The sequence below is a fragment of the Urocitellus parryii genome, chromosome 10, assembly GCF_045843805.1.
Source record: "Urocitellus parryii isolate mUroPar1 chromosome 10, mUroPar1.hap1, whole genome shotgun sequence".
NCBI classification, from domain to species: Eukaryota; Metazoa; Chordata; class Mammalia; order Rodentia; family Sciuridae; genus Urocitellus; species Urocitellus parryii.
In genome coordinates, this window is record NC_135540.1 from 68,579,212 (window position 1) to 68,603,867 (window position 24,656).

A 24,656-nucleotide genomic window follows, 5' to 3' on the forward strand; every position below is an offset into this window, starting at 1 on the left:
ATGAATAGAAGCAATTCGCTCTGATATCTGTGGGTACTTCCCGGGCTGATGGACACCTCCTGTGGCTTGGATGTGTTTGCGACTGTTACCAGGCTCTGTGAGTACTCTCTAAAAATACATTTTATTCAGTTTCATTTTAAACCAAAATTAGAATAAATTGTTCATAGCTACTCTTAGTGACTGTTGTGGTCTTTGAAACATTTCAAACATGAGATCTATTTATTTAAAAAGGAAAAAGTAAATGTGAAATTGAGATAAAGCATAAATAACAGAAACAGGATTATAGGTTGTATAGAGCATTTTGGAGTGACATAATATAAATAAGTCAGAGTGCTGGGGATAAAGCTTAATGATAGAGGTATTACAACCAAGGTGTATCCCTTGTACATAGATTAAAAAAAAAAAACATATACCAAAAAATTCTATGTAGAAAATAGTTGGACGAAAAAATCGAAATATTTGTTGTAGGAAATAACATGAGTATCTTTTTTTTCCCTTCTTCCTCTATTTTAGAGTAGTTTTATTTACATTTGTTTTAATGCAAAGATACAAATTTTATAATAAAAATCATTATTTTTATAGGTAAAATCAATTGATAAAATGCTTAGAGTCATACCTTCACCCAAAACAGGGTCAAAGAAGTTTTCACCTTATTTTTCATCTAATTTATAAAATACTTTAGTTTTTTGTTTGTTTGTTTTATGTTTTAATTGTCGTTTGTTTTGTTCTTGTTGTTGTTTTTGATATGCCAGTAATTCCTTAGGTAAATGGAGGGGTCTTTGTGAAAGCTTCTGCCTTATGTGTGGAAGTACTGAATGGAAGGACTTCTGCTTCCAGTATTTTTTCTAGGTTAACACCCTACATCCAACTCTGTGCTTACCTTATTTTATGGCTTGGATCTTTAGTGTCCCTGGAACAGCTCATGTGTTAATGCAGGAATGTTCAGAAGTGAAATGTTATGAGAGCTGCAATCTAATTAGCAGATATTCTTTTGAAGGAGTAATAATTTAAATGGGTTACTGGGTAATAACAGCAGGCCAATGGTACCACAGTCTGGCTAGGCACAAATAAGCAGGAGGTTGAGCCACTTATAGATTCAAGCAAGAACTAACTTTATTTTTGAACTCAAGGGAATGCCACCCACGCAACCCTCCAGGAACTCAGCCTCTGGGAGCTCCAGGGGAACTCAATCAACCCACGGGAACTCTCTAGGAACTCTGCTAGAGCTCAACCAGAACTGGAACTTGGGAGAACTCAAATATAGCGGGCACCAGAGGCAGCAGGAACCGCCCCTTCTGGCAAAATGCCAGGCACCATCCTGACCTGGCCATGGCTCTCAACACAATGGGTCATATTGGGAGGAAGAGGCAGGTCATGAAGGATGTGCCCTGAGGATCATATCTTGTCTCTTGCTCCACCTCAATATCTCTTGCTCACCCTATCTTTCCATCTGTCTCTCTATTTAGTTAGCTAGCTATATAATATTTTACTCCATGCTTACTGGTTTCCAAGAACTGAGAAAATTTCCTCCCCCATGCCCTTCTGCCATGAGTTCTGCCTCACTTGAATCCATCCAAGTCTGTGCTTTGGGACTCTATGACTATAGAATTAACCTCTAAAAATGTCAACCCCAAATAAATGTTTCCTCCTCTAAGTATTCTTATCAGGGATCTTGGTCTTGGCAGAAACAAGCTACCACACCTTGGTTCAAAACAGTCTCAAGATCTCGATTCTTCAAAGGTCAGTCTGTTAGATCAGATGTCTGGAATAAGCTTGTTCAATAATGTAGACACAATCATGAAGGAGCACATTAGAATTAATGGGAAACAGGTAGCTGGGTTTAAAACTATCCGGAATTCACGGAAATATTAGGATTACTTAGTAGTAGTTTGATACTTGCCTAGTCTTCCCAGGTAAGTCAACACTTTCCTTTTATTCCCACAGTAAAAGTAAACATTTGGGAGTATGTACAGTGATAGATTGGCCCAAGGTCAACTTCTCTGCTTCTTGTGGCAAATCACAAGGGCTGCTACCACACTAAGGCATATAGGCTATCCTTAGAGATTATACCCAGCTGTTTTGAGAAATATTAAAGTCTTCTCTTACTACCTATATTTGGGGTTAACATGCCAAGATTGACTTCTTGTCTTACATGGGCAAAAAGGCCAATGGGCTTTCTAGTGTCCAGGAGACCTAGAACAGAAGAAGTGGTGGTTTTCCTTAGTGACTTGGAAGGCATTTGGCATTTTCTAGACAAACTGACAGAGGCTGTTTATATCATCCTTTGGGAGCTTCATAAAGAGAACTTGGCTATTACTGCAAAATTGGGGATGAGAATGAATCAAAATCTTGCCATCCTCTGGAATCCATGCCATTGTCTCCTGGTAGTAGCACTGTTAGTCTCACTAGTGCCCCTTTCTAGGTAGGGAGCAGACTTCCTTGCTTCCAAGGCAGCTCAAAATCCATATAATTTACAAATGGTTGAGAGATCTTGTCTTCTTTCTTGGAGACATTGTCCCTCACTTGGCTAAGAAATATATACTCAGAATCATGTTCTGCACTGAGATTTCTTGCGACTTACTAGTGAGAAAAGGTCAGGCAGTGGACAGTAGGAAAGGGACAGTAAATGTTGACAAGAGGGCATGCAGAAAAGCAGCCATTTTAACATGGCTGACATGTTATAAAACAGTTCCCATTTATCAGAAAGGACATATATTTCCATTTCACGGAAAACAACTGTGTAATACTTAATATAGCCCTCCTGTCTACCCCTCTCCCGCCACTATGTGCAGCACAAGTGAAATATCAAGAATCTATCAAGAGGAGCTTATCAACTTCTCCTTATATGCCTTTATTTATTTTTTGTCAACTTTAAATTTTTTTGTTATAAATGTCAGTAGAACATATTTGGTATATCATATATAGAGAGAGTATAACTTCCCATTCTTGTGGTTGTACATGATGTAGATTTATACTAATAGTGTATTCACATACAAACATAGGAATGCTATGTCCAATTCATTCTCACCTCCTCTCCCTTCCTCCAACTTGCCCTGTCCAATCTGGTGAACTACCCTCTAACCCCTGTCTATTGAGAGTCAGCAGCCTTTGTTTTTTGGAGATTGGCTTATTTCATATAGCATGATAGTCTCCAGTTCCATCCATTTTTGGCAAATACCATAATTTTATAATTTCTTCTGTATGGATGAGTAATATTCCGTCGTGTATATGTACCACATTTCTTCATCCATTCATTTACTAAAAGGCACCTAAGTTGGTTCCATAGCTTAGATATTGTGAATTGACCTGCTATAAATATTGATATAGCTGTGTCACTATAGTATGCTGATTTTAAGTCTTTTGTAATGGGATAACTGGGTCAAATGGTGGAGGAGTGGGATAATTGGATCAAATGGTAGTTCCAATCCAAGTTTTCTGAGTAATCTCCATACTGCTTTCCAGAGTAGCTGCACCATTTTGCAGTACCACCAGCAATATATGAGTGTACCTTTTCCCCAGATCCTCACAAACTTGTTATTGTTACTTGTGTTCTTGATAATTGCCATTTTAACCGGAGTGAGATGAAATTTCAGTGTAGTTTTAGCTTGCATTTCCCTAATTGCTGGTGATATTGAACATTTTTTCATATATTTCTTCCATGACAAATTGCCATAAACTTTGACTTAAAAACACAGAAATTTATTACCTTATATATCTGTGGGTCAGAAATCTGACATGAGTCTATCTATTGGGGTAGAATAAAGATGTCAACACTCTCTGTTTCTTTCTGGAACATTTCAACTTTTTTATAGGCTCTTTGCATTTCCTGGCTCATGGATTCATTCTCCCATCTTCAACGCCAGAAACATGGAATCTCTTTGACTTTGTCTCTCATCACTTATCTCTTTGAATCTTTTTTCTGTCATCATGTTCCACATCTGCTGATCCTTTTTAGATTCATCTGATAGCAGCCTTAATTTCACCTGTAACCTTAATTCCCTTTATTATAGCCTAACATACTCACATTCTGGGCATTCAGGCAAGAATGTGTTAGGGAGGCTAATATTCTGTTTAACTTGTGGAAAGGAGGAAAATGAAACTGCAGAAAATCACTCAGTTTCACTGAGTTGGTAGGAAGTTTATTTTAACTAGGGACATCTGAGATTCAGCACAGCTGATCAGGAAGAAGCTATTTTAGCACTTTTCTTATCTGCCTATATAGACAGAGCCTTCCGGGAGTGAAGCTGCTATAAATTCATTTATGGGAAACTTCACTGCCACGAAGGAGAATAACTAACTATGCCTGGATGAAAAACTGCATAACCAAACATTATCACAGACTATTACAATTTCCATCTGTTTCTCTAGAAGTCCATTTATTTCCCAAAATAACTTTCTTCACCTCCACCCTTTTCCATGTTAAGTTGATATATAAACTCCTATTTCTAGCTATCCAGAATCCTCCTTATGTGCATGATCCTACAGGCATATAGGTAAACCTTGTCCATTTTTCTGTTGAACCATTAATAGTAGATTAATTTGTAGGCTCCTCAGTTGAGTGAACATCTAGTGTTCAGCACTGAGTTGCCAGATATCCTGATATCTGATATTGAGTGAGACAAAGCAGGATCAGGGGAATTTTATGTTGTTTTAAAAAAACAATGCCCCCCGCCCAAATAAAAAAAAACATGTCCAGAGTGAGTATGCAGTCTCAGTCTGTAGAATTAACCCCTTAATCTTCACCTTCACACTGTTCAGATCTACCTGCTATCTACAATCATGAGCTAGCATCAGAGGTATTATCTTCAACAAAGTTAGTGGGAAACAAATCTTACTATTCTCAGCGAAGTGACTTCTTATGTTAGTGATTTTTAATGTCACCTGAAAGCAAAAAACTAAAATAAAGTGAATCAAGATTGAAAGGAAAGTGACCACAACACTCGGAGCAACAAAAAGATCTTTATTGCAGCAGTGCAACAAAGAGAAAAGAAGGAAGGAAAGACAGAGAGAGAGAGAAAGAAGAGATGAACTGGGAGAGAGCAAGAGCAAGAGAGAGACAGAGAGCGTGCGCAAGAAAGATAAAGAGAGAGAGAGCAAGAGAGAGAGAGGAAGAGAGAGAGAGCAAGAGAGAGGGGGGGCTGGCAGGAGGGAGTTTTTATAGCCCAAATCTAATGGGGCCTCTGGGTCTGCAAGCTGCCTTGTTGGCCCAAGGGGGGTTGAGTGCTCAGCCTTGAGCGGGACTTGACACAAACAGGTGATAAAGGACCAGATAGAGGGGGGTTTGAGTGCTTGGGCTATCTTGCAGCCAACATCTGTTCAGCCTGCCCTGCAGACAACACAGTTCAGCCTGCTCTGCACCCAACAAAGATCTCCCTCAGGTTCACAGAAACTTGCATGATCATCATGTTTTTGTACATCCAATATCAACTCTGTTTTTGTTTTCTTTTGGAGTTCCACTTTAACCAACTGGCTCATGCACATTTTAAGACCCAGAATCAGTTAAAACATCATTTCATTTTTTGAAAAACCATTGTGCATTCTCAAGTTTGTGTTTCTTATTTTTTCAAATTGAATTTTATCAATTTATTTTTTATTAAATTGAGTTTTAAGTACATGACAGCAGAATTCATTACAAATTTTATTACACATATAGAGCACAATTTTAATATCTCTGTATATAAAGTGTGTTCATGCCAATTCATGTCTTTATCATGTACTTTGTTTTTATTTTTATTTTTTTGCATTACAATTTTTATTACACATATATACCACAATTTTTTATATATCTGTTTGTATATAAAGTGGGTTGACACCCAATTTGTGTCTTCATAGATGTACTTTGGATAATGACATCCATCCACATTCCACCATCCTTGCTAATCCCCTGCCTCCTCCCTATCCTTCCCATCCCTCTGCCCTATCTAGAATTTATCTATTCCTCCCATGCTTCCCCTCCCTACCCCACTTTGAGTTAGCCTCTTTATATCAGAGAAAATATTTGGCATTTTTTGGGGGGGGATTGGTTAACTTCACTTAGTATTATCTTTTCCAATGCCATCCATTTACCTGCAAATGTCATGATTTTATTCTCTTTTATTGCTGAGTAATATTCCATTGTGTATATATGCCACTTTTTTTATCCTTTCATCTACTAAAGGGCATCTAGGTTAGCTCCACAGTTTAGCTATTGTAAATTGTGAATTGTGCTGCTATAAACATTGATGTGGCTGTGTCCCTGTAGTATGCTGTTTTTAAGTCCTTTGGGTATGGTCCAAGGGAGGGATCGCTGGATCAAATGGTGGTTCCATTCCCAGATTTCCAAGGAATCTCCATACTGCTTTCCATACTGGCTGCACCAATCTGCAGTCCCACCAGCAATGTGTGAGTGTACCTTTTTCCCCACATCCTCGTCAACACTAATTATTCTTTGTCTTCATAATAGCTGCCATTCTGACTGGAATGAGATGATATCTTAGAGTAGTTTTGATTTACGTTTCTCTGATTGCTAGAGATGATGAGCATTTTTTCATATATTTGTTGATTGATTGTATATCTTCTTCTTAGAGTGTCTGTTCAGGTCCTTGGCTGTTGGGGTTTTTAGCCCCTGTCTCCTCCTGACCAGAGGGAGAAGCCGGAAAAGCACACCCCGACCAGGAGGAGCCAAGAAAGGTAAAGGTTGCCTGGCCACCCACCCCAGCCCTCCCTCCCGGGAGGACAATCAGATGTGCCAGGGAGAACAGTCAAAGCAGGATCTTGTTTAATAAGGAAGTACACACAGCTTATAGCACAGGAGCCAATCAGAATAAAGGTCAGAGGGGTGGAGCAAGTTCACATGTACACCCACCCCATAGTCTGTAAGGGAAGGCACAAGCTGTCCACAAGGGCGGAAGGGTCCTGGACCTATCCTGAAGTGGTCACTGTCACCACCCACAGAACCGCCTCCTGGCTGATAGCCAGGAGCTGTCCCATCCACATGTGCAGCCTCAAGACCAAGAAGCAGGCAGCCACGCCCTACACTTGGCCCATTTGTTGATTGGGTTATTTATTTTTTTGTTGCTTAGCCTTTTGAGTTCTTTATATACCCTAGAGATTAGTGCTCTATCTGATGTGTGAGAGGTAAAAATTTACTTCCAGGATGTAGGCTCTCTGTTCACCTCACAAGTTATTTCTTTTGCTGAAAAGAAACTTGTTAGTTCTCTTCAATCCCATTTATTGATTCTTGGTATTAATTCTTGCACTGTAGAAGTCTTATTAAGGAAGTTGGAGCCTAAACCCACATGATGAAGATTAGGGCCTACTTTTTCTTCTGTTAGATGCAGAGTCTCTGGTTTAATTCCATAAAGAGGTGAAAGATCTATACAATGAAAAATATAGAACCCTAAGGAGAGAAATCAAAGAAGACCTTAGAAGATGGAAAGATCTACCTTGCTCTTGGATAGGCAGAATTAATATTATCAAAATGACTATACTACCAAAATCACTGTACAGATTTAATGCAATTCCAATAAAAATCCCAATGGCATTCCTCATAGAAATAAGCAAAGCAATCATGAAATTCATCTGGAAAAATAAGAGACCCAGAATAGCTAAAGCAATCCTTAGCAGGAAGAGCAAAGCAGGTGGCATCACTATACCAGTCCTTAAACTATTCCACAGAGCAATAGTAACAAAACAGCATGGTATTGGCACTAAAACAGACTAGTAGACCAATGGTACAGAATAGAGGACACAGAGATTAACCCATAAAATTACAATTATCTTATATTAGACAAAGGTGCCAAAAACATGCACTGGAGAAAAAAATAGCATCATCATCAAACAGTGCTGGGAAAACTGGAAATCCATATGGAACAAAATTAAATTAAACCCCTATCTCTTACCATGCACAAAACTTAACTCAAGTTTGTATTTCATACTCACTTTCAAATAAAACTGCCAGTGGTTCCAAAGTCATCTCCCAGGAGAAGTGTGCTCTTTTCTAATAAAATGTGCCCCCAGTATACCAAGCTTTCCTGTCACAAATTTATTCACAAGGCTTCCTATCCTTTCAAGTGAGCAAAGACTCTTGCCATGGGACACTTGTGCTCAGAGGCAATGTGTTAACAGTCTGAATAAACGTTGAGAAGAGTCAGCTGGAGCTTGCAAACATGCCCAGAAGCCACAACTTCCCTTGGATAAGGACACCATGAAAATCCTGAAGGGATTTTCCCAGCTCCCCAGGCTCCTTTCCCTTCTCCTCCTTCCACCCACCATTCCCTCCTCAGTAGAGGACAGAATGCCTCTCCTTTCCTCCTGCTCTTTTGGAATTCGGTCTGTGTAGACCCAGGGCACGTTGGCAGCCACAGCAGAGACCTTCCCTAGGACCAAGCACACAACTCGGGCACCCGCCTGTCCAGAAGCTGGGGAGCCAGCAGTGAGGAGGTGGCACCAGCGGTATAAATGTGGCTGGGACAAGCAGGGTTTAGCAGCAGTCCTCCTAGTGGTCACTCCAGCGCGGCTTGCTCCCCTTGATGTGGGAGAGGTGAGGAAAGGAGAAGACCCAGGCAGCTTGCCAGGCAGCCTTAAGCACCTAAGCCTGGGCACCTGAGGCCAATTAAGAAATACCTTCTTTGGTTGTTAAGTTCACAGGTAGCTAAGTCCTGCCAAATAGAGTACAATGGGGAAAATTATTAGGGGCTGGTAATCAGTCTGGAGTGTGTCAGATAGTACAGTAGAGAATGTAATAACAGTGTTCCCTGAATACTAGGCAGTAAGGCTACATGGTAAGAGTCCACCACACTGAATTTCAATACCCATAGCAATCTTTTAAGTCCACTTTTTTCATTGAACTATAATGTAGACTTTTAAAAGTCCAAGAAATAAAATTAGCTTTTTAAAATTTACAACATGAATACACCTGTACATCTGCCATGTTAAGGTCTGTAAACAAGTCAAAATAACACCTGGCATTTTGCCAGGGGAATGTTAGAGTTCCTAAACAAGTCTGGATGGTGCCTGGTAAAATGCCAGAGGGCGTGGTTTGAGAAGTAACAAAAGCAAGCCATTAAGTGTGGAGATTCCTTATTGGTTGACTGATGCATCTAGTTTATGCTAATTAAGACAAGCTGTGCAAAATGTATAAATACCTCTGTTGTCCTACAATAAACGGCTCCTACTCCTGCTGTATCAACATACACAAGTTATTCGTCACCCCCTGGTTATTTTGCTGCAGCCGGACTGCGGCACTGCCACCCAGACATTTGAAAAGAGCTTTAACAATTTGCCCAAAACTTCTCTCCTGCTCCTTCCTGGTTCTTATCCCATCCAAGCAGTGCCACCATTCTGAAATATATATTAGTTTTTGTGTTTTTAATTAGTTATTTATATAATTATTAACTTATGCATGCTAGAGATCACCATTGAGTTATATCTCCAACCTGTGGGAATTTTAATAAATCTTCTCTTTATTCTGAACTCTGTCCTTGGTTTCCCATGAAGCTCTCACCAAGTCCCTGGGGATCTTTTCATTGCCATATTCTCCTTTTTTAAAAATCTATGACTGAGCTTCCTGATGAGATATTTTACATACATCTCATCTCTGTCTTAAAACTGCTTCATGATCCCACCTGCCCAAACATGTTTTAGTCATAGTCTTTATCTGGGTGAATATTGCCATCACCTGCAAGAACATCTCACCCAAAGCTTGAGTGGCATCTGAAACACCTTCCCTTCCCTTTCTTACAACATTGTTCTACCTCTTTAGCACCTATCAAAAGTATCTTTTTTCATATAGCACTTGTTCTCATTTAAGCCCTCATCATTTTTTCCATGAATTATGCATTGTTTTTATTCATGTGACTCTTCAGTAACTTAACTGAAAACATATTTAGGGCCTAAATTTGTGAGGTAAGTGATGTAAAAGAATACAATTGGGGAACAGGGTTCCCCTATAGAGAAGACCTCTCAGAAGCCTTAAACAATAAAGGGAAATGTTCTGATGAGTGAGAACTACATAAATGAGCATCCTGAGGCAGGAAAACATTCAGAACATTCCAGAAGTTGAATTATAAGTTACTGGAAACTGCCATCCAATGAGAATGGAAAGGTAGTCATGGGTCAGATCCTAGATCAGATGGGCTTTCTACAGTGATTACAGAAGGAAGTAGAACTTTAAAGTACGAGAATGACACAACTTTAAATGATAAGATGACCACTGAATTCCATGTGGACCACATTGGATACAAGCCCCTCTCCCTATGCCCAGACTTTTAGGATTGCCAGGAATTACCTCTAGGTGCTCCTGATTCTGAAACTAGATGAATTAAGATTTATCTCCCATACCACTTCCAAAATAAACTTTAAAATCTTAAGATAATGGACTAGTATTTCACTACATAGCCTTTGCCTACTTGCTCAAAACTAACACTCTTGGGCTGGGGTTGTAGTGTTCGCCTAGCAAGTGCAAGGCCCTGGGTTCGATTCTCAGCACCATATAAAAATTAAATAAATAAATATTGAGTCCAACTACAACTAAAAAATAAATATTAAAAAAAATTTTAAAAACTGACGCTCTCTAAAAACATCTGGTACTTTAACCATATCAAACCATGTGTAAATTTTTTTTCTTTTTTTTCTTTTTAGATATACATGACAGCAGAGTGAATTTTGACGTATTATACATACATGGAGTAATGAAGCATAACTTATTCTAATTAGGATCCATTCTTATAGTTGAACATGATGTGAAGTTACACCATTCATGTATTCATATATGAACATAGGAAAATTATGTCTAATTTGTTCAACTCTCTATCCTATTCCCATTCCCCTTCCCCTCCCTGCATTCCCTTTTGCCCAATACAATGCACTTCTAATCTTCCCTCCCCATTCTACTTATTGTATAATAGCATCGAATGTAAGAGAGAAAATTTGGCCTTTGGTCTTTGGGGACTGACTTATTTCACTTACCATGATAGTCTCCAGTTCCATCCATTTACCAGCAAATGCCATCATCTCATTCTTCTTTGTGGCTCAGCAATTTTCCAGTGTGTGTGTGTGTGTGTGTGTGTGTGTGTGTGTGTGTGTGTGTATTATATTTTCCTTATTCATTCGTCTATTGAACAGCACCTAGGTTGGTTCCATAGCTTAGCTATTGTGATTTGTGTTGCTATAAACATTGATGTGGTTGTATCAGTGCAGTATGCTGGTAATATACTGATTTTAAGTCCTTCAGGTGTATGCAGAGGAAAGAGATAACTGGGTCAAATGGTGGTCTCTTTCCAAATTTTCTGAGGAATCTCCATACTGCTTTCTAGAGCAGGTGCAACAATTTGAAGTCCCACCAGCACTACATGAGTGTATTTTCCCCCACATCCTCACCAACATTTTTTATTACTCATATTCTTGATAATTGCCATTCTGACTAGAGTGACATATCTCAGTGTAGTTTTAATTTGCATTTGTCTAATTGTTATAGATCTTGAATATATATTTTTATATATTGCTTGACGGGTCATATTTTTTCTTTTGCAAAGTGTCTGTTCAGTTCCTTTGCCCATTTATTGATTGGGTTATTTGTTATTTTGTGTTGCTTTTTGAGTTATTTAGAAATCCTGGAGGTTAATTCTCTGAGACTTTTCCCATTCTGTAGTCTCCTCTTCACATTCTTAATTTCTTCCTTTGCTGTGAAAAAGCCTTTTAGTTTGATGCCATCCTATTTATTGATTATTGATTTTACTTCTGGTACTTTAAGAGTCTTGTTCAGGAATTCTGTTCCTAAGCAGACATGATAAAGAGTTGGGCCCATATTTTCTTCTACTAGGCACAGGGTCCCTGGTCTAATGTCTAGGTCCTTGATTGAGTTTTTTGTGGGGTGAGAGAAAGTGGTTAAATTTCATTCTGCTACATTTGAATTTCCACATTTCCTGTATGTTTTGTTGAAGAAGCTATGTTTTTCCAATGTATGTTTATGCTGCTTTGGGCTAGTATGAGATACCTGTATCTCTGTGTCTTCTATTCTGTTCCATTAGTCTTCATGTCTGTTTTGCTGCAAATACCATGCCATTTTTGTAACTATGGCTCTTTAAGTTCTGATCTTGTGATGCCTCCTGCTTCACTTTTTTCACTGAGGATTGCTTTGGTTATACTGGGTCTCTTATTTTTCCAAATGAATTTCATAACCACTTTTTCTATTTCTATGAAAAGTGTGATTGGAATTTTAATAGGAATTGCATTAAGTTTATGCAGCACTTTTGGTAGTATGGTCATTTTGACAATATTAATTCTCTCTATCCAAGAACATGGGAGATCTTTGCATCTTCTAAGGGCTTCTTTAGTTTCTTTCTTTAGTGTTTCATAATTTTCATTGTAGAGATATTTAACTTCTTTCTTTGTTAGATTGATTCTCAAAGATTTTTGTTTGTTTTTTAAGGCTGTTATGAGGGATAGTTTTCTTAATTTCTCTTTTAGTTGATTCATTATTGGTGTATGGACACATGATTGATTTATAGGTGTTAATTTTATATCCTGCTACTTTGCTGAATTTGTTTATGGTGGTGTCTTTTGGGCCTTCTAAATATAGATTTATTTCTTTGGCAAATAGGAATGATTTGAGAGCTTTTATTCCTATTCATATCCCTTTAATTTCTTTCTTCTGTATAATTGTTTTGGCTAGAGTTTCTAGGACTATGTTGGATAGAAGTGGTGAAAGAGGGTCTTCCTGTCTTTTTCCAGTTTTTAGAGGATATACTTTCAATTTTTCTCTATTTAGAATGATGTTGGCCTTAGGTTTAACATATATAGCTTTTACGATGTTAAGGAATCTTTCTACTATCCCTAGTTTTTATAGTGTTTTGAATGTGAATGAATTCTATATTTTGTCAAATTCCTTTTCTTAATCTATTAAGATAATCATGAGATTATTTTCCTTAACTCTATTGATGTGGTGAATTATTGATTTCCACATGCCGAAACAACCTTACATTCCTGGGATGAACTCAACTAGATAAAGGTGCACTACCTTTTAAATATGTTTTTGTATGCAATTTCCCATTATTTTATTAAGACTCTTGCATCTATGTTCATCAGGGATATTGTTCTCAAGTTTTCTTTCCTTGATGCATCTTTGTCTGGTTTTGAATCAGGGTGATACTGGCTTCATAAAATATGTTTGGAAGGGTTCCCTCCTTTTCTATGGAATAATTTGAGGAACATAGGTGTTTGTTCATCTTTGAAAGTCTGGTAGAACTTGGCTGAGAATCCTTCTGGTCCTGGGCTTTTCTTCCTTGCTAGGCTTTTGATGGCATCTTCAATTCCATTGCTTGAAATTGATCTGTATAAATTTTCTATGTCCTCCTGATTCAATTTGGACTCATTCATTTCTATGTCCTCCTGATTCAGTTTAGATCATACAATCTAGAAATTTGACAGTCTTCAAAATTTTTTATTTTATTGGACCATAAATTTTCAAAATTGTTTCTGATTATCATCTGTATTTCAGTAGTGTTATGTCTTGTTGATGTAAAATTCCCTGAAGCAGTATGAAATGACCTTCTGGGTCCTTTCTCATTAACTTTGGCTTAAAGTCAATTTTATGTGATATGAGGTTAGAATCTCCTGCTTATTTGTGAGATCCAGATAAATGATATATTTTTTCCCATCCTTTTAGCTTCAGTTTGTGGATGTCTTTTCCTATAAGGTGAGTCTCTGGAAGACAGCATATTGTTTTGTCTTGTTTTTAATCCAATCTGTCAGTCTATGTCTTTTGATTGATGAGTTTAGGCCACTTATATTCAATGTTATTATTGAGAAATTATTTTTATTGCTAGTCATTTTGATTTCTTTCTGGTTTTCACTTTGAATTTGTTTTTCTTTGATTGTCTATTCTTCTAGTGTAGTCCCTCCATTTTCTGGTTTTAACTTTTATTTCTCATTTCTTCTTTATGAAACATTTTATTGAGTATGTTTTCTAATGCAGGCTTTCTAGTTTTGAATTCTTTTAACTTTTGTTTATCATGGAAGATTTTTATTTCATCTTCAAATCTGAAGCTTATTTTTTCTGGGTATAGTATTCTTGGCTGGTATCCATTTTCTATCAGAGTTTGATATATATTATTCCAAGACCTCTTAGCTTTGAGGGTTTTGATTGAGAAATCAGCTGAGGTGCATATTGGTTTCCCTGTACATGTAAACTGTTACTTTTATCTGGCAATATTTAAAAGTCTATCCTTATTCTATATGTTAGACATTATCATAATACTGTGACTTAGTGTGGGTCCGCTGGAATTTTGTATATTTGGGGTCCTATAAGCCTCCTGTATTTGATTTTCTATTTAATCACTAAGGTTTGGAAAAATTTCTGATATTATTTCATTGAATAGATTGTGCATTCCTTTGGTTTGTATCTGCAAGCCTTAATCTATCCTGATAAACCCTATATTTGTTCTTTTCATGTTATCCCATATTTGTTGGAAGTTCTGTTCATGGTCTTTTAAATATTTTCTCCATGGTCTACTCTATTTTAAAGATCATTATTTTGTCTCCATTATGTAAAACTTGGTCTTCCAAGTGGTGTAGTTTGTTCATGATGCTTTTCATTGAATTTTCAATTTGGTTTATTGTTTCATTTTGGGGATCTCTGCTTGATTTTTCAGAATCTCTGTTTATTAAAACGTTCTTTCACTTCCTCTGTGTTATTTCACTCCTTATGTCAACCTATACCTTGCAAATCAGTTTAATTATGAACATTCTAAACTATTCTCTGAGATTTCTTCCACCATGGTATTGGAGGACTCTGTTATTGAAGTATCTTGGTTTTTGGAGGGTGATTTTTTTCCCTTGCTTTTTCATGTTATTTGTGTGTTTATCCATTTAAAATTATGATTTTAAGGCAGTAGAATTTCTACATTGTGGACTTACAGTGTCCTTGAAGGTTTCCAGTACATCACAGTTTAGTGGGAGAAAAATTAAAACACACAATACAAACAATATATAGCATTAAATCAAATAGTTCCTATTATGACATCTACAATATTAATTGTCACAATAAATAGAAATCATGTGGTCAGTTATTGCCCATAGTAATCAGGGTAAGTTTGCAAAAGATCTTATAATTTCAAATGATGGACAGGGAGAAAGCAGACGTGACATAGAATGTGATAATTATGAGGAAGGAAGAGAGAACCTAGAAGTAAAAAATTAAAGGAAGAGTGAAAGAGAGAACAATCAAAATTAGTTGTTAGGAGAAGAAAAGGGAGAAAGAGAACCAAGGGTAAGAGATAAGTGAGAGAAATAATATATAAAATTTAAAAAATAAAAATAAAAGAATACAAAATAAAATCAAAATATATTACTCATCCTAGTCCTGAAAAACAGATTCATGAAAAAATCTGGCTTCAAAAGTGCTAGAAATGAGAAAAAAAATATGAATATGTATATGTGTGTCCATGAACCATTCAGGTCACAATTAAACAGAAAAGAAAAAATAATAATTTTAATTTTAAATTATTTAATTTTAAATTAGGAAAAAAAGATCTTAATGAAAATTTAAAGAATTTTTTCCACTGGAGTTTAAAAGATTCTCAGCTTCCCTACTCCGCAATGTTAGATGGGATGGGCTGCAGTGTGATATCTGCTCCACTCTCAGATTGGGATTGCTGGAGTGTGAGAGGATATCCTGTAGGTAGAGCTTTTAGTGGTGGGGTTTAGGCTTTGGTAGGCTTCAGGTTCTTCATTGAATAGTGATTAGTCTAAAGATTTTAAATCAGCATACTGGCAGGGCCCAGCAGTTATCAGTCCATACTGGAAGACTACACCCCAGAGATCTCCCCTAGGTTCTACTCATGTGGTGGAAGAGCCAATTTTTAGCCCCCTCCATCACCTGTGGACCCTATGTTTCCTTGTCTATCAGGCTCAGTCTTCAATTCTTCCACCCTTGTGAATTCCTGGCTATGCACATCTCTCTCAGCAAGTAATGCAAGTGGCAGGATTGAAGGGGAAGGGAGAAGCTGGGTGGACTTCCATAATCAGTATACATGTGTGCAAACCTCTCTCCATTTTTTACTTTCTCCTGGTCACTTACATACACTCTATGTCATGCAGTATGGGTTTGCCAGGAACAAGTTCCCTCAGCTGCCAGCCCCTGCACAATGGCTGCAAAATCCTTCCTTCCTCTGGCCTCCACAAGCAGCAGGAGAGCTTCACCTTCTTCCCCACAGAAGGAAATTATGTAGCATGCCTTTCAATTTAGTTGGGCAATACCTTTGATCTCTGATCTCTCCATATCCAAACATACCTCAGGCCTTCTAAAAATAAAATAATTCCCTTATCCCTCCAAGTTGCTCTTGGAGGGACATCTCTGGCTATTGCCTCCAATGTTAGTCACTACAACCCCAACAATGGCACTGGGGATTTATATCTCATTTTATTATATCCAAACTTCTGAGTCCCTAACCTGTTTTGAATGTCCAATATTAAATCTCAGTAAAGCCCTCCCCGCCCCCCCCTTTTTTTTTCACTCACCTTGCTGAGAAGCTGCCTATCTGCTTTCTTGATATCACACCATGGAGCAGCCAAGAAAATGACTTCATGTGTTCTGCCATCTTGAGAAACTTCTACATAAGGTTTTGGAGTTTTTTTATACCATATGTATGTGTGTGTGTGTGTGTGTGTATATATATATATATATATATATATATATATATATATATATATACACATATATGTGTGTATTTTATGAAAAAATATAGATATTTTATGAAAATAAATATATACATATATTTATTTTATGAAATGTTGATTATGGTATTGACTATAGAAAATATTTAATACTATTGGAGAAAAGCTAAACCCAAGACTTAGTTAAAACAATTAACATTTAATATACAGAGCACTATGAAGAAAATGGCATCTCATTGAAATGATAGTATTAGCCAGTGAATCTTTACTTCACCCACAGGATGGAAAAATTGACTATAAGGCTGCTTTCACTATGAATCTGTCAAACAGAATAACCATTGGGAATTCGGGTCACCCAAGAAAATGGAAGGATCCTGCTAAAAGCTGTCTTGAAAGAATGAGCTCAGTGGTAGACGATCTCTTGATTCAATCTCCAGTATAACCAAAAATAAAACAAAACAAAATATAAGTAAAAAGACAAATATAATACGAAAGTGGGATAAACATACTAGTATATATTCTTATTAAATTCATATTTTGAAAGTTGGTATTATAATTTTGATAATTTGCCTTGTTCTGATTGGTCTAGTGTGAGGGTAAGTTATAGATGTATGTAATATGAAAGCACGTACACAGTGAGGTAGGAATGGCCAGAACTGTACAAAACACAGTAAAAATTTATTCACCTGATATTCACATAATAACCAGGAAAACTGTATAAGTTTTGAGATGATGCCTTAGTCAAATCATAAGAAGAAAAAAATTTTCCTTAAAGTTCAAATATAAAAATACAAACCTTTGTCCAGACACATGTTGTAACAACATTGCAGGCAGCTCTGAAGGGCTAAAATGATATACAAGATCACCAGTAACTGGGGATCTCTGTTGACTGGCCCCCAAATTGCTTGATTCCTGTAAGTATTTTGCTTTTAGGAAGGGTAGCTGGATGTACTGTGACCTCCTGAACTGTAGCCCAGAACAGTGAAACAATGATGGTAGAAAAGTGGTGAAATCCGGACAGAGTGTGCAGTTGAATTAACAGCAAGGCATTGATGTAAATTGTTAGCCTCATCACTATACCTTGTTTTATATGAATCATATAAAATATTAATATTAAGTGAATCTGGGTAAAAGGCACATGAGAACTTCCTACACTATCTTTTCAACTTTTCTATAAATCTTAGATTACTTGAAAATTAAAAGTTTACCAAAAAATGTGGGAAGGAGACTTAAATATGTACTGGTGCACACAAAACAAACCTGAGCTGTAGTGATGTTCTGATAACAGTAACAGAGATGAATACACAAGTGTCATTTCAAAAACAACCCATGGAGAAAAGAGGAAGTAGTGGTTGAGAAAAGGGCACATGGGCCTCCTGAGTGCTGGCCATGTTTTACCTTCTTGACCTGAACTGGGGTTGCACACATGTCTTCATTTTTGGTAATTCACTGAACTGTACTTTTTTTACATACCCTTCAATCAAAGAAAGGATTAAAAATATTTCAGTATTACTGGCAAATACTTTCCCATTTCTGGTAAAGGTGAGGATGAACACAGAGTATAGAAATAAACAAGGTGTACAAGTGGGGGGGATCCTGTGTGGGCCCAGATACAACAGTCATTAGACTATAAGTCTAAAGTTTTTAAACCTGGAAGGACCTTGGAAATGACCAAATTTAGCCCTGGCAAATTCTTCATGGAGGCAGGTTCACAGGTGCTGCTGTGTTGAGACAGGCAGGGCCAGACATGGGTGTCTTAACAGAGCTCTCAGGAGATTCTGAAGCAACCACATATATGCCACCGAGACATCTGGGGAGTGAAGTGATTTCAGAGCCAGAATATCCCAGAAATTCACAAGAACCATATCCTCGGCCTGGCTTTCTGTATAACTAAATCTCAAACCCATAGTAAAGACTACTGAGATTTGAGACCCCCACTAGAAGTATCAGTAAGTTCCACCAACCTTAATAAGATTATCATAGACATGTTTTGTTATCATCATGAATTTTTTTACCCTAGAAATATCACTGTTTTTTTCAATCTAATTTAGATTTCATTCTTCCAATATAGCATTAATATTTTAACATATTTGTTATTTATTAAGTAATGGCAGGTCATAGTTCATAAACTATTAAAAGAGAAGGGCTACTAACCTATGTATTGAGGTTGAAAAATGAGAAAACTAATCAGTCAGAGATATTATAACTAGTCAAGAGTTTCTAGAATTCAATTCTCTTTTTTCAGACTGATAAATTCAACTGAATTTCTCCCCATAATTATTGTCTAATAAGAGGAACTTATATATACTAGTTTTGGGCTTGGATTCTTTCATTTATAGTTCTGTTAGTTGTGATTTTTCTGAAAATTTTTTCTATTGAAAACACTTCAACAGTATGTTGGCAATCATGCACAACAAAAAAGTCTTCATTGGATACTTAAAATAAATTAAGGTGCTTCTTATTAATGTAAGAGTAACTCATAGTATATTAAAGGTGATTTTAATTACTTCTTTTAAGAAATAACAATTTTAGGTAGGCAATTGTGAGGAAAATTATCATCATAAAAGCCAAAGCCACATGATTCTTCCATAAACTCCAAGGTGAGAGATCGATGCCCTGGTTTGTCAAGAATTCTTCACCAGTACATCTGAAATTCAACACAAAAATATATGACTATATTCCTAACATCTTTCAAATTGTACTAAATATAGTTGCTATTCCTTTGTTAAAGAAGTCTACAGGTCATCTAAACATTCAGTATCTGTCATTTCATAAGTAATAGATAACAGTCATTGAGTACTTCAAATTTTGCTAGATATATTAAGCAACCTGCGCCTTACAGCTTGGTTAATTCGTAAAACAATCTAAAGGAATATAAATATTATGCATATTTCAAAAAGGAGATGATGCAGGCTTAACTTACTTGGCCAATTTTACAGATTCACACTATGAACCAATTTCCTAGGCTTCTCAGATTCATCTGTTTTCAAATCTATAATGCTGCTCTCTTCAAAGGAAATACTGATCAAGCAAATTCATTTTCTCCTCTTGGGAAAACCTTAGTTTTGATGATGACAACTCTGTCCCCTGTTTATATGATCAAAGCTCCTTAAATTCTGCTTACATCACAAGATAGTCATCCAAAAAATAGGCTAAGAATTCTAAAACCAGAACCAGGGGGGAAAAGGGTTTGTGAACAGAATTCTGTTCTGTCAGCTCTCACACCAATACTATAATGAGTATTGCAGATAGTCATCGACAGGAAGATACCAGCAGGTCTAGGATCAGGCTCAAACCTTAAGTAGCAGGTGGAGGAGAGCAGGATGGAGTGCCTCTGTCAGAGGTGAGAAAGCACCTGGGCAGGGCTTACCAGTAGCCAATCCAGAGGTTCACAGACTATAAGCCCTTAGTAAACCATGAAAACAGTCTATTACAAATTCAAATGTTCTGAAAAAGAACTCATTTTTTTTTTCACATTCGATAATATTTTACTATTAAGAGAACAAGAGTTACACAACATGTTCACATACATTAGTGCACAACAACTCACTTTACAAGTTAGAAAACTTAGGCTTAGAAAGTCTTATTGACCTTGAAAGGATCCTTACCAGCTCTGAGGCCAGGGACTTTTCCATATCATACTATGATAGTAAGCAAACCCAATGTGACACTGAATGCAAACTTACATTACATAATTGGAACAGCTACTGATTTCTGTTGTATTGAGTTCTGGACAGTAGTTTCGTCCCAAAAATTCATTGTGTTGCAAAGCCTAAAACACAAGGGGGAGAAGGGTAAGATAAATAGTTTCAAGGGATTATCACAAGGGGGCAGGGTAAATAGTGTCAAGGGATTATCACAATTATGCTCTCAAGTTTAATGTTTATTATTATTTCTAAAAAATATTCTCTTTCTTGCCATGTCTTTGCCACAGCAAAGTACCTAATTTTCCCTGGAAATAAAGTAGACTAGGGTTGAGATGCTGGTTCCCATTGGATAAGAAAGGAGAACTCTGGTTAGATTAGACTGTGGTTACTTCCTTCTCTCCCAATTTTATAGTTTGAACACTATAATTAAAATGATATAACATTGAAATGGTTCTGTGATTGGGTTTGGAATCTCTGATGGCTTCATAACTGTGGCATGCTTGGTGGCTAGGAATTTTCTGTGCAAAGACACAGAATGCCTGGCTGCTAGGAAAATTTCTGTGCAAAGACATGGGATGCCTATCTGCTGTAGGAATGCTCTGCATAAGGAGGATCTGTGCTAGAGTCTTATCAGCCTTAACCTTGACCTCAGGCTCACAGCTCCTGAGAATAAACAAAACTCTCTTGTTAGACAACCACGATGTTTCACCAAGCTCCGTTGCACCTGAACCTGTCCACATAACAGTAAATTTAAACAATGGACACTTGAGAGCCACACAAACCTCTTAACATTACATATTGCAACTATAGCATGTAAGTGAGGAATAAGCTGCATAATGTTACTTACTCTGTAAGCTGCCTAATGACACAATGAGCAATAACGTACTACTGATGCCAATGATCTAATGAAACTTATTGATATAAATAAATAAAGCTGACAGCTTGACTATTCTGCTATTCTGCCTCTATATCTTGTCTCTGTGTCTCTTTTTATTTTCCTTACATAATAGAGCTCAAAGAATATTGCTGATTTATAATAGCAAAAATCTCTTATTTATTTTTTCCAATCCATTTTAATTATGATAGTCAAAAATGTAATCATTCTGTATTGACACAGGTTATTTTGGAGTTGAATAGCTCATGAAAGACAATATGGTTTTGAGTATTATATGATTTTCGTTCTGTTCTAGTTTTCCTTTTGATATAAACTATAAATTCTAGTCTCTCATCCTCTCATTTACTTCCTTATTTAACTAAAACACTACATGTTTATCATCAACTTTTATCTTCACATTTTACTATGAGATTTATATATGACTTTCCTCTTCCTCAAACAATGGGGTGACTGGGGAAAACCCCATGTGACTCCAGGAACTTGTGCTAACTGAGGCTAACAGGAGAGTTTCATTCATTGCTCTTGAAAGGAGACTCCAAAATCACAGACATTCACAGCTCATGGCTGGGGAAATGAGCTGGTCAGGCTTTATTTTGCTTTTCTCATAGCTTGGAAACACATGTACTGTAAGAGAAGAAGACAACTTACCAAATAGCCATAGTGAGGGTTACTGAAATACTCAAGCCATGATAGCCAAGGTGGAAGAGGAGTGAAAGTCAGCAATATACCCAATAAACCCTATAAAAAGCAAAGACCATGAATCAGAACCCAACTTGTGATTTTATGAAGAATTCTAGATAATACCCTCTTCAACTTTCAACTCTACACCTTTCCAAACATTTCCACTAGGATCAACTCTCTTCATATTCCTTCCAGTTACTCTAAAAAAAATCTTCATCGTTTGAATGTGTATACACCTCTGTGTATCTAAGGTTGTTTATTATTTTAAAGGAAGGACCATTTCCTATAATCTGTATAATATATACTATTTGGATGATCTAAAATTATTAAGACTATGTCCTCAACATTCTCTGTAACTGCACACAATGGAAGTTTAAGAAATAGTCATTCCTTGGTACCTGAGGGGGATTGGTTCCAGAACCTCAGTTCACAGATACCAAAATCTTCAGGTATTCAAATACCTTATTTTTAAAATGGAGTAGTATTTGCATGTAAATCATGTACTTCCTTTTTTTACTTTAATATTACTTCTTATATATTTCAAATCCTTTCCATATTCCTTAATGATACTATAACATAAATTCTATATAAGTAGTTGAAAATACATATTTTATGGCATAATGACTAAAAAATGACATTAAGAATAATTTGAGGTTCAGAATGCAGGCTTCAGATTACCCAAAGCCTAGAACTGATAAACACAATAATATGATGAAGTACAGCAGAAAATATGGTCAATACTTCCATTTAAAGCTATCAGAAATCAATATTACAATAGAGATGCTAGGAACAACTTCTCAAAACACAAGGAACAGCTATGAGGTTCATATAACACTTGTCTTAAATGGTACAATTTAGGTGGTACTTGGTACCACTAGGATAGCAACATAATGACAATGTTGTATGTCTGCCCACATTTAGATTTTACCTAACGAAGTGCTTCATATAACACATACCATCTCTGAGTAATATGTGGTTTTATGACTATGGTTTTAAGGTTCTACCAAGATCCTTTACACAATATTCAGTCAAAACATACAATAAATCAAACAATTCATCTGTATTTATTAAAGGATATTTTATTTATTAGATGAAATATAAACAAGACATTACTTTCTGAATGAGATACATTGTAGTTGACAAATTCAGAAATAAAAGATTTACACTTTGACAAGAACTTATGCTGATTATGTATCACTGAAAGACATCTATTGTAGCAGAGATGACAAGTGCATTAATTGGTTAAGCACTCCTATTTAGTCCATGTCATGGAACAAAAATGTGAGAACTATGTTGGGGATATAGCTCAGTGGGTAGGGTGTTTGCCTCATGTGCACAAAGCCTTGGGTTCAATCCCCAGCACCACACACACACACACACACAAAAAAAAAAAAACATGGAACTTGTTCTGTTTATCTGTTAATTCATCTATGTGATTACAAACTTTAGGGCCATGTGAGATTAGAATTAAGTAACCATTATAAAGAAAAGATAAGCAGAAATACTTGATATAGAGATTCTTACAAACACAAAAAGGGAATCACCTAGTACTGTGGACTTTAGAATTTTCCAGGATTCTTAAAACACTCCTTTTCAAAATACAGGACCCAGGTAAGACACCCCTCCCCATGCCACACACTATTACACTTCTCAAGGAGCTTCACATTCACCTTGGAGTTTCAATGCATCCAATGAAACTGTCTCCACTGGTTAAACAGCTGGGAGTTCTCTAACTCCAGCATGAAAAGCAGGTAGAGAGTCTACTGATCTCATTACTCTGGTTTCTAAAGTTCAAGGTCTTATTCAATACTATCAAGAAGTGTCTCTTAAAAGCTCATCACTAAACACATGTTCATACTAACGACATTAGAACACTAGCAAAATAAGCTTGGATAAAGTTGAGAAGGAAAGCTGGTAAATTCTCTAGAATATACCTCATCTAGGCCTCCTGGAAGCATCCAAGTCCCATGTATAGAATACTCAAAGTAGGTTTTAAATGACAGGTAAAGGTACAAGGAAGAAAGAAGGGGAAATTTCCTTCTGAGAGAAGTACAGTTCATACTCACCAGCATTAACAGATAATAGGTACTTAAAACTGCTGCTATGAACAAACGTTGATATGAACCTATAGCCAGTACCAGGGAAGCAGTTGAATAGTACACCATCAAAACAGTAAGCATCCTGATTGAGAAAGCTTCTGCCTCCAGTTTCAATCCTTAGAAAGAAAAGAAGGGTTTAGCCCTGCTGCCTAGGTCAATATGTATTCAGGATCATTTACCATGCAAATAATGCTAATATTCAGAGCAATTAATACCTGAATGAAGAAAGTTACCCACATCCAACTACCATGGGCCAGCAATTTTAATTTTCACCTATATATAATTGCATGAAGTTACCACACAGATTTATTTTGTACATTTACTTCCAAAGCACTTTTCCGTATAGCACCTCTGTTTTCCTATGTGGAATTAGGACAAACTTCAGAACTACTTAGATGGAGAGGCACAGGCAACACAACTGGTCAAATTATACTGCCTTCTCCTATACTCAGACATCACCACATTGCTCACTATTTGCTGTCACTGCATTACTGAAGAAATAGGGATCAGGTTTCACAACTTCAGTGGTTTTAATGCCTGGAGGAATGAAAGGAATCTCCATACCTAAGTCTCCCAGACAAATCATCACATGGCTCTGTGATAGAGAATGGAATAAGATAAGTATACTTTAAAAAGTGTACCAAGCAAACATTCATTATATAGTTTAAAGATTTGGAACAG

At 36.7% G+C, this 24,656-nt stretch overlaps 1 protein-coding gene across 1 annotated transcript in view; it reads right to left on the minus strand.

Annotated features, from left to right (window-relative positions):
• Positions 1–19,135: 19,135 nt before the first annotated feature.
• LOC144257157 (broad substrate specificity ATP-binding cassette transporter ABCG2-like) overlaps positions 19,136–24,656 on the minus strand; it is a 38,067-nt gene continuing 32,546 nt past the window's right edge. The window contains 4 exon segments of the mRNA XM_077803120.1: positions 19,136–19,300; positions 20,340–20,425; positions 21,844–21,933; positions 23,943–24,093. Coding sequence (XP_077659246.1) covers positions 19,153–19,300; positions 20,340–20,425; positions 21,844–21,933; positions 23,943–24,093 — 475 coding nt within the window. The 3' untranslated portion in view covers positions 19,136–19,152.